The following is a 14,715-nucleotide window of genomic DNA, read 5'->3' as shown; positions in this document are numbered from 1 at the left end:
TCTGGTTGTTTGAAAGTGCGTAGCACGTCCCTCTGCCCCCTCCTCCTGCTCCAGCCATGTGAGGATGCCTGCTTTGGCTTTGCCTTCCACGAGTAAAAGCTCCCTGAAGCCTCCCCAGAAGCAAATGCAGCCATGCTTGTACAGCCTGTGGAGCCGTGAGCCAATTAAACCTCTTTTCTTGTAAATTACCCAGTCTCGGGCATTTCTTTAAAGCAATGTGACAACAGACTAATACAGAAGATATTACAATCATCTGAGTGAGAGATTATGGTGGCACCAACAACGTAGAAACTGGAGGTGGTGAGAGTGGATTCTAGAGATATTTTGAAAAGAGAATTGATTGGCTTTGGTAAGAATTAGATTCAGCATGTAAGAGGGAGTTGTCAAGAAAGACATCAATGAATAAATCATGTGTTTTGTGTTTAGTTCAATTTAATTCTGCAAACATTTGTTTTCTACTGTATGTTATTTACTGTGTGTATGAGGCACTGTGCTTGCCTCATATACAGTAATTTCTCTTTCCGTTTCTCTGGAAAGAGACACTGACATAAAAATCAATAAATCTGCCTTTACTATATTAAGTCTAATAATCAAAGTATGCTCAAGTTTTGAAAGTGGGAAGGGGTCAACACTGTCACAGAAATACAGTAACATGGTGATGGAAATCCTTTGAGAAGAATGATGACTAAGTTGAATATTGATGGACACCTGAGTGTTTTCGTTTTCAGGCTATATATATATATTTTCTTTCTTTTTTAAAATTTTACTTTAAGTTCCAGGATACATGTGCAGAACGTGCAGTTTTGTTACACAGGTATATGTGTGCCATGGTAGTTTGCTGCACCTATTGACCCATCTTCTTAAGTTCCCTCCCCTTAGCCCCCACCCACCAACAGACGCTGGTGTATGTTGTTCCCCTCCCTGTGTCCATGTGTTTTCAATGTTCAACTCCCACTTATGGGTGAGAACATGCGGTGTTTGGTTTTCTGTTTCTGTGTTAGTTTGCTGAGGATGATGGCTTCCAGCTTCATCTATGTCCCTACAAAGGACATAATCTCATTTCTTTTTATAGCTGCATAGTATTCCATGGTGTATATGCACCACATTTTCTCTATCCAGTCTATCATTGATGGGCATTTGGGTTGTCCATGACTTTGCTATTGTAAATAGCACTGCAATAAACATATGCGTGCATGTGTTTTTGTAGTAGAATAATTTGTATTCCTTTGGGTATATACCTGGTAATGGGATTGCTGGGTCAAACCTGAGTGTTTTCTAAGCATTAAAAGGGGATGGAGGAATAATATTCTATGGAGAGGTCACTGCCAGTGCAAAGTTACAGAGGAATGAAACAACGTAGTGTGTCTAGGGAACTAGAAGTGATTGGATTGGCTGGAATGTGAAGTCCAAGGTGAAGAGAAGCTGGGAGCTGAGTGCAGCATAAGAAAAAAGGTCTTACATGCCCCGCTTCAGGCCTGGGCTTTGTTCTAGAGGAGAGCTAGTGAAAGATTTTAAATAAGCGAAAGTTGTAATCATGCTTACATTTTACCAAATATCACTCCAGCGGCCATGTGAGGTGGATTGGAGAGAGTAGATGAAATGCTAGAAATCCAGTTGAAAGGTATTTTAACTATTGCAACAAGAGCTGAGAGCCTGAATTAAGGTGATGGCAGAGGTAGTAGAAAAGAAATGATGAATTTAAAAGATAGAAATAACAAGGCCCAGTTAGTGATCATGGTTATAGTGAGTAAAGGAGAAGGCAGAGTCTGGGAGGCTAGGAGGATATAGTCCCCTCAATTAAGTTTAGGGAACTCTTGAAAAGGAGAAGGTCATGGAAGTGGGGAAAGGTGAAGAGATCAATTTTAGCATGTTGAGATGAAGAGCCTGGGAGATAAAGTGAACATCTCCAGGGAGCAGTTGGATATATGACCCTGGGAATTAGTAGAGAGGTCTAGCCTTTAGCTATAGATTTAGGGGTCAACAGCATAGAGGGGGTATTTAAAAGAACAGGAGCACATTTGACTATCGAGGAGGAAGGCTTAAAGTGAAAAGATGAGCAGAAACAGAATCCTCAGGAACATCAACTTCTAAGGAGAGGACACAGGAAGGCAAATCAACAACTGACACTGAGTATGTATGGTCAGAGAGTAAGACCTCAGCCAGACAAAAAGGGGCCTTCAAAGTCATAAGGAAAAGGGAGGGGGTGAGGGGGTGGTTGAGAATAGCAAAAACCATGATAAGATCAAGTAAGCTAAGGGCTTAGATACATTGTGAATTGGTTATTAGGAGGTTATTGCTGACCAGAGACAGGGCAATTCCAGTGATACAGTGACAAGGTGTGAGATGGGTACAAATCAGATTATAGTGGTCTGATTAGTAGATAGGAGGTGAGAGAGTGTCAAGACACTTGTACAGACTATTCTTTCAATGAGCTTGACTGTTATTATGAAAATTCCTTTCCTGCACACAGGTGAGGCTATGCCAGGCTGACTGGGGACTGGAGTAGATGGAGGGATCTCTTATCCAAAGCTGTGGCAGATGTTGAAAGCAGGTGAATATTCAGAGCTGAATGTGAAGTGGGAAACTGACTCCAGAATGCCAGGAAGTGAAGTTTGAAAGGATCTCCAAAAGTGAGGGGCTGGAGCCAATGTCTGACGCTGGATTAGGGCACCAAGGATAAGATAGCCAGCTAGAATGTTTGCAGGCAGCTACTCAAGAAGAGTGAGGAGGGCGGGGGATAGTGTGTGCTGCTTGGCCTGTAGTTCAAGGGACCGATCAGGGACGTTGGTTCTGTGAGGGAGGGAGGAAAACTAATAAATTGAGAGAATGGCTAGGGGTTAAGGCCTAGTTTCAGAGTCTCAGGACAGACACAGTAGAAGTAGGGCAGTTTGAGAGCTAAAAAACTAGCAGCTGATGGTCTTATATTTACATCTATAAATCTTTACATAGATTTCTGAGAGAAAGGGGTCCCAGGTGATAAAGTGTGGGACATAGTCATGGCAGTAGACCACAGGATGGAATTAAAAAAGGCAGGTGCTCAGAACTGAGGAGGCTAAGGTTCTGAGATGCTGCAGTGCTGGTGGAATTTTCCCCGTGGGCACTGAAGTCACCCAGATGATGGCAGACGTTGGATTTGAAAGAAAGAACATCCTCAGTCCCCAATGAACATGGAGGAGTGGCCAAAAAATGACAATCATTAGTAAGAAGAGGACAGAAAAAGCTAGATAGGATAAACTTGAATGCAGGAGAGAATTTTGTGCAAGAGTGTAGGTGCAGTGGTGGCAGTGGGCATTGGGAAGTATCTCTAACTCCTCCTGAATGTGCCATACATTAGGGAGGGCTGCAAAGGAGGTGATATCCTTGAGGCAGAGACAGGATCCATTTCGTTGAGAACAGGTGAGAAGAGAAGATCATCTTTACCATGTACATGTAAAAACTATATGCTCCCAGAGACTAAGGATAATCTTTTCTTTTCAGTCAGGACTATTGAATTAAGGGTTTCCAGGGAATCACAAAAGACGGTTGTACTGAGCGGGTAGTATTTAATATGATCAGGTCTTAAATAAGAAGCCATAAACATGAACATTTAAAATCAAATATATAATAAATAATTATTAAGTTATAAACTACATAGTTCATATTAGCTAAATTCTCAGATGCATATGTAAATACAACAGAGCAATAATATAGAATAATAATGCTACAATTTTATATAAGTGTCCCAAGAAGACACTTTGAACTAAAATAATAAAGATCATGGTTAATTTTCCCTGAACTCTCATGACCTATAGTAATGTTTCCTTCTCTCCCCTCCTTCCTTCCTTTTTTATCTTGGAACATGTCCCTTGCTCCTGCAGTGAGTGTTGCTACAAATGTTATTGAAATAATATTGAGCAATTGAACATCAGACTCAGTAGAAAATTTTACTCAGAAGTGTGATCAGATGTTCCTGTAAGAATACCCAGAACTTTAGAGATTCATAGACATTTAAAGCTTTTAAAAAAAAGAAAAAATATATGTTAGAGATGGAGTCCAGCACTCTTATTCTACAGATAAGGAAATGGAAACCTAAACGGTTTAAACAGTGACCACAATTTCATAGTCAACAAAATTTCAGGTCTCCTGTATTACTGTCCATAGGTGAACAGTTATATTTATGGGTTATCTTTATATTCCTTTTAAGAACTGGCAGTCTTGAACATAGAACAGTGAAGATGGAGCTGTTCAAGTCTCACTGCTTCATCTTGTTTATTCCAATGCATTGCCTTTCCTGGAGTGCTGGTGGGTTTAACTCTGGTTAAACACCAGAGTTTATCTGGGGGTTTAAACTCTGTTTAATGAAGGCTGTTATCCAAACCCTCACTAAATTATTTTTACTTTTAAGATAGAGACCCTGATCGAAATAATTGGAACAGAAAATTTTAACAATAAACATGCCAAAAGAAATACATTATTTTAAATATAAAATACAATATCAAAGGAGTTAATAGCTATAAATTCAGAAACAAGAAATACAGATTCCATCTTTCTCACTATCTTTGTGTCTGTTTCCACCTTTTATCACAACAACCCAGGCTGGCGTATTTGAAACTGAGGCACATTTTAGATATATATTATCATCATCAGGCACATAATTCCTTTGTAATACATATTCTAAAATGTTAAAATGGAGTACCTTGTTTCTGATAAAATGTTTTTTTTTCTTTTTTCTGAGTCTACTTGCTGATGATAAAACATTTCATTGAGATTTGATTAAATAATTCTTAATATATCTTTTAGAACTGTAGGTTAAGTCTGTATTTGTTTTAAGCACATAATTTTTCTTCTCAGATCATAAAGCATTTCTCTTCCCACATCCTCTTGCACACTCACAACTATTTTAACAATAAGAGATTCTCAAATAGCTTATACCATTCTAGCGAACATTTTATTTTTCTAGAGTTTTTAACTTCATGTTTAAACAGGCTGTGCTGGAGCTGATATGAAATGGCAGCTAGAGTAGGTTGCTTACTTTTACCACCCACGTTTGAAAGATTGGAATGCTTATGCGAAAGTCTGTTTTCAACTTGGAGAGGAGTCCTGGCCTCTTGGTTTGTCTCCTGATTTTTAAATCATATAGGTTATTGAATTTGTCTTATCCAAAGTATAGTAACTATAAGTGTCCAAAATGTTAAACATGTTTTGAAATTTTGTCAAAGCAGAAGATTCATTTTAAAAAGAAGGAAGAAAAGAAGGAAGAAAGAAGGAGACAAATATTTGGTGTTATTAGCTCGCTCATAATATGATCATTATAACTGTTTGAGAAGAGAGCTACAATACTTTTAAAACTATGTTTGTTCCAGAAGACAACCTGGTATATGTCCCTCTATACGTTTAAATTGCCATTTCCATAAGCTTAAAATGTTAGCTTATAAGGGGACTGGGGACTGGAGGAAGGTAATATTAAATCCACTTCTTAATACTCTATTGCCACTGACTAAGAGTCTATTCCATAAATACATTCATACCTATAGTATTTAAATATTTTTATAAACCCCAATAAAGAAGTAAGACTTTTATAGCCACCTGGTATCCCCCAGTGCATAAATAAAGTACATATTTATATGTTAGACATTCTGAGATTTAAAAAAATATTCAGATATAAGTTTTTAAACATTCAGTTTCCATTTCCTTAAAAGAATAAAAATGTCAGCTTTTCACTTTGCTTTTGTATGTTTTGCTTCTATGCTTCTATATTTTCAGCTGGAATGAAGGTATATATGTTTTAAGTTATGATCATAATAGACCTCATTCTGGTGGTAATCAAGCTCAAGGTTAATATAAAATCAATAAATGTCAAAACTATATTTTTGGTTAAAAATTTTAACCTTCTCCTTCAACCAAGAAATGTCAAAGTTGAGCAGTGAAATAAAGTAAAAACTTCAGAAGTCATAGAAATCAATAACATAGGAAATCAGACTATTGTATGGTGATTATGGGGAAATAATCCTGACTTTGCACACTTATGAGTTTTTTTTCCCATCCCTAATATATTGTACTCCTCCACTTGGAATACAAAGAAATGAGTTTCACTACTATATTAGAGTATGTAACATAGTGTCCAGCTGCAAGTTAGATCCTCAGGAATCTTCACTTCCATGTGTTCTAGAGGACAGATGCTGATGAATCATCTGTGGAAATAGTGTACCATGAGTAACTAAGAGGCAAATCTGGATAGGTAAAGATAAAGCTGAAAATCAAATGAAACTTAAGGTAGATACCTTTTGGAGAAGTGATTTGAATCTTTCTAGGAATTCTTTGGGTGGTTTTTTCTCATAAGAATCACATGAAGGGCATGTCTAGAAATCAATGAAAAAGTAACAGTCTTCTTTAAATTTTTTTTCTTAATAAAATGTTCCTTAAAAATTTTTTTTATTAAAAACATAAATTATGTTCACTGAAAAAATTTGAGAATTACATAAAACTGGAAAGTAACAATGGAAAAAGTCCTTGTAATCCCATTCCCAGAGATAGGAATCCCACTGCAATGTTTCAATATATATTCTCTCTGTGTTTTGGGTATTTTTAATTATTATTATGCATTTACATTATTTATACCAGTTGGTGATTTGCTTTTTTTTTTTACACTTAACATATCACAGGCATTTCCTAAGTGTTAAATAGTCTTCAGAAATATGACATGTAGTGGTTATTCTGTATTCCAAAATAGGATGGAACTATTACTATTTTTGGACCCATAGGTGGCATCTAAATTTTTTTTTTTTTTTTTTTGGACAGTCTCGCTCTGTTGCCCAGGCTGGAGTGCAGTGGCGTGATCTCCACTCACTGCAACCTCCACCTCCTGGGTTCAAGCAATTATCCTGCCTCAGCCTCCCAAGTAGCTGGGATTACAGGCGCGCACGACCATGCCTGGCTAATAGTAGAGACAGGGTTTCACCATGTTGGCCAGGCTGGCCTCAACTCCTGATCTCAGGTGATCCACCTGCCTCAGCCTCCCAAAGTGCTGGGAATACAGGTGTAACCCACCACACCCAGCCGTATCTAACTTTTTACTTTTGTCTACATTACTCCAAAGAACATCACTGTAAATAATTTTTCATATATATCTTTACTTATTTGATATATTCCTAGAAGTAGAATTACTAAATAAAAGGGATAAAAAAATTTTAAGGCTTTGATGTAGAGTTTTACCTCTCTTCACTTGGAGCATTATTATTATAGGGTATTGTTTAAAATGTTTAATTGGAAAAAAAACAGGATTTCCTTGTTTTAACTCACGTGTGTGTGATTACTAGGGAGATTGAACAGTTTTTCATATATGTATTGCTCACTTGCATTTTTAAAAAAACTTTCTTAGTTTATGCTGTTTGTCTTTATTCCTATTTAGATACCAAACACCAAGCCATTGCGTGGTAGTTAGCATCTCAATGCCAGTGTGATATTGTAGTGAGAGCATTTCACTAAAAGGTAGTAGATATACAGTCTAATTCTTATCATTCTGACACTATGTATGGAACTTGGGGCTTGTGACTTAACTCCTTGGTAGATCTCACTTTCCTCATCTATAAGATGAGCATGCTTAACTGGAGAGTTCTAAGTTTAGCTCCAAAGCTACCACTTCATGAGTTTCAAAAATATGTTCAGCTCCTTTCTTTCTGAGGAAAGATTTAGAGGGACATTTTTCACATGGTCACCAGGCCAAGCAATCAAAGGAAATCAGAATCACTTTGATAATGTAATTAAGATTTCATTTGAATCACATGTGGAATTTTTTGGAGGAGAAAGAACTAATTTAAAAAATTTGAGGCCGGGCGCGATGGCTCACACCTGTAATCCCAGCACTTTGGGAGGCTGAGGTGGGCAGATGACTTGAGGTCAGGAGTTTGAGACCAGCCTGACCAACATGATGAAACTTTAGTTTAGAAATTTTTAGAAATTTAGAAATTTAGAGACTAAAAATTTAGAAAAATTTCTACTAAAAATACAAAAATTAGCCAGGCGTGGTGGTGTGCACCTGTGGTCCCAGCCACTCGGGAGGCTGAGGCAGGAGAATCGCTTGAACTGGGAGGCAGAAGCTGCAGTGAGCCAAGACCTTGCCACTGCATTCCAGCCTGGGCGAAAGACTGGGACTCCGTCTCAAAAAAAAAAAAAAAAAAAAAAAATTTTGAGAGTAATTTATTTTATGTGTTTTCCCACTGGCTTTGATTAATCTTTGAATTACTTATGTTCTTGAGTATCTGCATTGCTCATGAATTGGCATATACAAGAGGATCTCAGAGCTCCAAAAAGCTAGGGACTGTTAAAATTCCCCAGCCAAGTAATGAGGCCTGCCTATTTCAATTCAATACTGACTCTGCTAATGTACAGGATAGTAATATGATTTAAGAGAGGAGGCAAAGTTTAAGATTTGCCCTAGGCCCTTGTAGGCTCTGTTCTTGTTAGAAAGCTAGGATCTAGCTCCTGTTAATAAGAATACTGTGACCATATGAGAGGAAATATTCCTTAACTCCAAAATCACAATTGGATTCTCTGCCTAATGACTTCCTCGCCTTGAGAAGCTATATTAACATATTCCAGCTACCAAGGACTACTAGGAAATTATAGTTGGGTTTTGGAATACTTTGAAGTCTATGGACTTAAAAGAGTGACCCTACTTCTTAAAATGCACCATGTATAGGCCGGGCGTGGTGCCTCATGCCTGTAATCCCAGCACTTTGGGAGGCCGAGGCGGGCAGATCACGAGGTCAGGAGATCGAGACCATCCTGGCTAACACGGTGAAACCCCGTCTCTACTAAAAATACAAAAACAAAATTAGCTGGGCGTTGTGGCGGGCACCTGTAGTCCCAGCTACTTGGGAGGCTGAGGTGGGAGGAGAATGGCGTGAAACCAGGAGGTGGAGCTTGCGGTGAGTAGAGATCACACCACTGCACTCCAGCCTGGGCGACAGAGTGAGACTCTGTCTCAAAAAAAAAAAAAAAAAAAAATGCACCATGTATAATAAGGCATAGGTAAGGAAGACACCAGCAGCTCTGGCTACAGGTGTGCATGTGTGTTTATGCAATGCAAGATACATAGTTTATAAGTACAAATAAGATAGATGACAAATGACAGTCTTACTAGTCTGTGTTTCTGTCTTCTCTCTGCACCTGTGGAAGGTGATTTCCTCTTCAGCTTTTTAATTGATAAATTGATTATCCTTTCATTGTTTCCTGTATTTGCTGACTTTAGTTGGGCCTTCTGAAAACAGGAAATAGCTGACCACTCACAGTTTGTCTGAAAGATAAACAGTTTGTATATATGTTAACAAACATTATTCAGAAAGTAAAAGATAGCTTTCCCAATCCTCTATTTCTGTCTCTTCTGCAATGTCATGCATTACATCATTTCAACAGATGAGTGAAGTATGATTTCACCTCCTACTTAATCTTTGGGATGGGAAAAAGGGATAATCCCCTGCCTCACAGATAAGAGAGAAAGGTGCCTCACTTCTTCACAATGCTTTATTCCTGATGCTATACAGAGGACCATTTTGACATCTGGGTGGTGGACAAGACCTTTATGTTTTGTAAGGGAGAGTTAGTTCGGTTTAGGAACACATTTGCTGAATTATGAGGCTCTAAAACTTACACTGTGACTAGTGGCAGCTTTGGGTGAATTATGTTATAGTCTGATGAAGAATATTTTTCATTTGTTTGCGGTTTCTGTAATGTATCTATCCTGACATGTCTTGAGCAGCATTTTATTCTGCACAGCGCCAGGCATAGTGTCTTGCCAGTTAATGTCAACATACATTTGTGAAGTTAACAGATGAAGAAAATGAATTAAAGCCCCTCCTTTGGGGAAAAGAAATGGGTACCTACCTCTGATAGCGTATTTCACATCTAAGACTCAATATGCTTGCATAGATCACACATGACTTTTCTAAAACCCTTTTCATACTCCCAGCTCAGTTAGGGTAGGATTCTGCCTGAATCAAGCAGTTGAGGGACAGTTTGAGGCTTGCCCAACCAATGAGAAGGAAGGTAATTTCTTAGAAGGTAAGAATAGGGTCTCAGAGAATGGAGGAGTGTATAAAATAAGCATCAAACACTTATCTCTTGACTTGGAAAAATAACTAATGACTAACAAGCCAAAAGCTTAGCAATCAAACTGGAAAGGAAATGGAATTTACTGGAAGAACCAAATATATACTGACTTGTTGAAAAATGTTAATGCTGATCCAAAAGCTTATATCCAGGTTACTTGTATCCAACTTACTTTTTTCTTTCAGCAAACGTGTGTATGTGATGCTATTTTCCCCCTGAAGTTGCTATATTTTCATTTCACTAATGCATATGGAAGCTACTACCTTATAACCAGAAACCTCAATCCCTTCCAGTCCCTACAAAGGCAGGCCTATAAGTAACAATATTACCTGAATCTTCTTATGTACAATCAGCTGAACACAGCATCTGGGCTGCTTTGCATTTTCCAACCCATATGCTTACCCAATATGAATGTTGATTAATAACATGCATCTCTAAGACACAAACCTGTCAGGTTTGCTTTGCATATATAGCCACAAGCTGAGAAGCAGCTTATCTGGTTTCCTTATATCAAGGCAGATTGCCTCTCACAAGGGCAAGGTGGTGTCCTTTCCATATGTTTGCCAAAATGCTTATTTAATAGAAACTATTTATAAATGTTCAATATAGCACTTTTTTTTCCTTGAAAACCACACGTTCATGTTTGTTGAAGTTTTTTCTTTTCTCTTCTTTTTGACCACAACCGGCTTAACTTACTGGAAAAAATAATATTCATATTTAAAGAGGTAAATTTTCCAGCTGAAACTGAAAATACTGACTGCTTCATCCGTGATGATCTGAAAAACCAGCATTTCTCACAGAGGCTCATTTTGCTGAGTTAACATTTACATGTGTATGCTGAAAGAAAATTAGGTTCCAAAGAAGTAGAGGGGCCCTGCCAGCCAGATGAACTCCCTTGAGATAATATTGCCAGGAATGGTCAGTACCAGTACTCAAAGCACTGAAATTGTAAAACTACAATTTCAGTTGTAAAAACAACTGAAAATCTTTTCTGAAAGCCTTTGAATGGCACCTGGACACTGACGCCCGTATTGATGGGGCTGTGCTTCCTCTCCCACCCTTCCTTGTTTACCTGTGTTAACAGACAATGGTGTGTTGTTTTCTTTTGCTCTGCAAGCAGCAGAGCTGTGTCTGACAATATGTGGTCCAGGATAAATAACTGCTGGAATTGGCTTTATATGCACATCAAAGGCCGCCTCAAAAGAGGAAAAGAAGTGGAGAGCTGTCTCCACTAAACTGCCTTAAGGATGTATTGAGGAGAGTGAAAAGATTAACCTTGATTTAGGCAGCCTCAGGTGCCCTGTCACTCAGGAGTCTACAGGATGCCCAAGTCCATATTTAGCACCGTCTGGAAGCATAAACATTACTTTCCTTTGCTATGCCTTGGTGACAACAGACTCCAAAGGCAAGGCTTTGTTTCCCTCATGCTTTAACATGTGAGAACATGAGGAGTTTTCTGCTCCTACATTAGTTTTGCAGACTAGAAGGAGTGGTAGTGAAGTCAAAAGCAAGAATTCACAAACCATTCCTCTTCAGCTGAAGAACAAGTCAAGTGCTCCTTTTGCCAGGAGTAACACTTGCCTTTGTTGTTTTGCAATTGAATTTTTGAAATTTTTTGCCTCCTTAGGGCTTTTTTTTGTTTCTTTTATAGAAACAGGATGTCTCACTATTTTGCCCAGGTTGTTCTCAAACTCTTGACCTCAAGCAATCCTCCAACCTTGGCTTCCCAAAGGGATTACAGGCATTGGGATTATAGGCAGGAGCCACATCACCCAGCTGAGGCCTATTTTTACATTTTTTTTCTTCTGCAAAGAAAGCCCTGGCCATTCCCCCTAAGGAGTCTTGCTAATTGGGCAAGGCTACCTTTGTCCTGGCCAGGCACGGTGGCTCACGCCTGTCATCCCAGCACTTTGGGAGGCCAAGGCAGGTGGATCACGAGGTCAAGAAATTGAGACCATCCTGGCCAACATGGTGAAACCCTGTCTCTATTAAAAAATACAAAAATTAGCTGGGCATGGTGGCGTGCGACTACAGTCCCAGCTACTCAGGAGGCTGAGGTAGGAGAATCGCTTCAACCTGGGAGGCGGAGGTTGCAGTGAGCTGAGATAGCGCCACTGCACTCCAGCCTGGCAACGGAGCGAGACTCCGTCTAAAAAAAAAAAAAAAAATGATTACCTTTGTCCTACACACAAACTAGGTTTATATCAGGGTTTCTCAACGGTGATGCCACTGACATTTGGGGCTAGATAATTCTTTGTTGTCAGGGCTGTTTTGTGCATTCTAGAATGTTTAGTACCTGCCTTCTAGATGCCAGTAGCACCCCCATTTCTACCTCCACGTGTGACAACCAGAAATTTTTCCAGCCAATACCAAATGTTTTCTGGGGTACAGAAATCACCACCAGTTGAGAGCCACAGGTTATATGATTAGACATAAAGAAAAAGAGAAAAAGAAAGATGCCTGGCCAGGCCAATTAGAGATGTTAGATAATTATTACATGCATACAACATTAGATGGTTTTATTTTCATTATTCTTTTTTATTTTAATTTTTTTATTTTTTGAGACCGAGTCTCGCTCTGTCGCCCAGGCTGGAGTGCAGTGGCGCGATCTCGGCTCACTGCAAGCTCCGCCTCCCACGTTCACGCCATTCTCCTGCCTCAGCCTCCCCAGTAGCTGGGACTACAGGCGCCCACCACCACGCCTGGCTAATTTTTTGTATTTTTAGTAGAGATTGGGTTTCACCGTGTTAAAATCTCTTACAGACCCTGCTTTGAAGTTAGCTTGATATAATGCTGATGTGACCTTGAACGATTTCTTTCTTCCTGAGTTTGCCTACTAGTATAGCTTAAAGATCCAAGTTACACTATTACTCATTTGTATCATAGCCAGCATTGCTTGATCAGATTATCAGATAGATATAGTATCACTGAGACAAAATCCTCTCATTATGATGTAAGATAAAAAAAAATCTTTCATTAAAACACATCTAAAGGAAGTACCCATTGGATGAACTCAGGTTAGAAGGTGGAATCTCTTTCCTATTTCTTATTTTGCATGTTACAGACTACAGCCAGGAAACTCTGGAAAGGACTCTAACCATAACAGTTAAACAAGGTGCATGAGATGCTAGAAATGCATGTTTTGATAATTAGGCACATTGATTAAGAAGTATTTTCAGTTATTGGAAAAGTCTTTCCAATAAGCTGAATGTGCTACTTTCATTTTAGATGCTGCTTATTAGAAAAGGACCTAGTAAATGAGAGTGGTTGGGTTCAGAGCTAGAGAGTGAATTTTAGAGAAAAGCAATAGTTGTGACTCATTCACTTTCTAAACTTTTACACATAGTCATTTACGATAATTGTTTTCTTTGCAATGTATCTTCTTCAGTCTCCCCCTTTGTAGTGTCCTAATTACTGGTAGCACTTTTAGTTATTCTAATTTATGCAATTAAAGGTCTGTGACAATGAAAACATTTCCCCAATTGCATTTATACTCTCAGGGTACCAGACCAGAAGATCAGATCATAGAAGTTGCTAGAGAAAAAGATCAGCGGACAGCATTCTTGAACTACATGCCAAGCCTCTCCTTCCTGGAACTCCAATGGATTTAAATGGCTTAAGAAATGGGATGAATTGTTGAAAATGGTTCTTTCAAAAGACCTCATGGAAGGCCAAAGACAAGACTCACTGAAGCCAAGGTATATGTGAATTATATTCTAAAGGACAGCTTTGATTTCCATACCACCATTTCTCCATGCTGTCCCTGTAATCTAATTCTTCCTTTCTTTCATTTTTAAGTTTGTTATTAAAAGGTTAATTCTGCTTCCTATTGTATGTATCTATGTTTCTTAAGTAGGATAACAAAGAGGGCTCAAAAGCTTTCATGCCCTAGGGCTCTTAAAGAGTAACTAGCTGTGCATTGTTCAGAAACTGATCAGAGTATAGATTTCATTTCTAGTTTTGTTATTCTGTCTCAGCAATACTACTTAGGAGTACTCTTAGAGATTCTTGAAGATAAACATAGTTTATGAGGAATATAATATAGCATTTTTAAGTTGGTTTTTGGTAAATCAATGAATTTAACCAAAATATAAATAAATATTTCATCAATTATTAGACCAATAAGTTCATTAAAATTCAGTATACTCCTATATAATCATGCTAATGCCTTTCTTATTAGATTTTAAAAGTTATGTCAAATGTATTTTCAGAAATAAATTCAATTGGTCTTACCTCTACATCTTCTGGAGCTGGCAGAAATTCAGGGTCCTAGAGCAAAAGAAAATTTGTTCTGAGTTATTTTTGTAAGCCAAACCCTCCTTTTATATTAATTGAAAAGTATGATTTAGATTTTGTTGTGACAAGTATAGTCTTACCAAGTCATTCACATAATTTTTCAGCTGATCAACAATATCTATAAGTTGACGCATTCTAATCATGTGGCGATCTTGACCTTGGGAGCTTGATTTGTGGACCAGTGTCCCCAAGAAGATGACCATCAGACAGATGACTATCCTCTCCATGTTGCCAGGACTGGATCTCATAAGTACCAACAGTAGAGCTAGACGTTGGTCTCGTTTTCACTTCAGCTTGACTGAGAACAGGTTGTCAGTTAAGCTACCTATTTAT

At 38.4% G+C, this 14,715-nt stretch overlaps 1 protein-coding gene and 1 long non-coding RNA gene across 2 annotated transcripts in view; one reads left to right on the top strand and one right to left on the bottom strand.

Annotated features, from left to right (window-relative positions):
* LOC105486138 (uncharacterized) overlaps positions 1 to 14,715 on the top strand; it is a 185,613-nt gene that overhangs the window by 131,371 nt on the left and 39,527 nt on the right. Inside the window, exons 5-6 of the long non-coding RNA XR_011620997.1 lie at positions 13,587 to 13,784; positions 14,487 to 14,690. This is a non-coding gene — a long non-coding RNA (uncharacterized lncRNA). The remainder of the gene's footprint in view (positions 1 to 13,586; positions 13,785 to 14,486; positions 14,691 to 14,715) is intronic.
* LOC105486137 (interleukin 21) lies at positions 3,526 to 14,630 on the bottom strand. Its single transcript, XM_011748831.3, has 5 exons — positions 14,463 to 14,630; positions 14,320 to 14,355; positions 9,119 to 9,274; positions 6,261 to 6,338; positions 3,526 to 6,170 (listed from the first exon to the last, which is right to left on the bottom strand). The coding sequence occupies exons 1-5, from the start codon at positions 14,628 to 14,630 to the stop codon at positions 6,120 to 6,122; spliced, it is 489 nt and encodes a 162-aa protein (XP_011747133.1). The 3' UTR covers positions 3,526 to 6,119.

This window comes from Macaca nemestrina, chromosome 3 (assembly GCF_043159975.1).
Source record: "Macaca nemestrina isolate mMacNem1 chromosome 3, mMacNem.hap1, whole genome shotgun sequence".
Classification (NCBI taxonomy): domain Eukaryota; kingdom Metazoa; phylum Chordata; class Mammalia; order Primates; family Cercopithecidae; genus Macaca; species Macaca nemestrina.
The sequence above is the reverse complement of the archived record's forward strand: the minus strand, read 5'-3'. Positions and strand labels throughout refer to the sequence as shown.

What these genes read in the sequence shown, in the direction of transcription:
- LOC105486137 (XM_011748831.3), bottom strand. Translation starts at nt 14,630, where the DNA reads ATGAGATCCAGTCCTGGCAACATGGAGAGGATAGTCATCTGTCTGATG. An exon ending in GAAGACAGAAACACAGACTA is followed by an intron (nt 6,339 to 9,118) that starts GTAAGACTGTCA and finishes ATTGATTTCTAG; the next exon opens with ACATGCCCTTCATGTGATTC. An exon ending in TCAAATCACTTCTCCAAAAG is followed by an intron (nt 6,171 to 6,260) that starts GTATCTACCTTA and finishes CTATTTCCACAG; the next exon opens with ATGATTCATCAGCATCTGTC.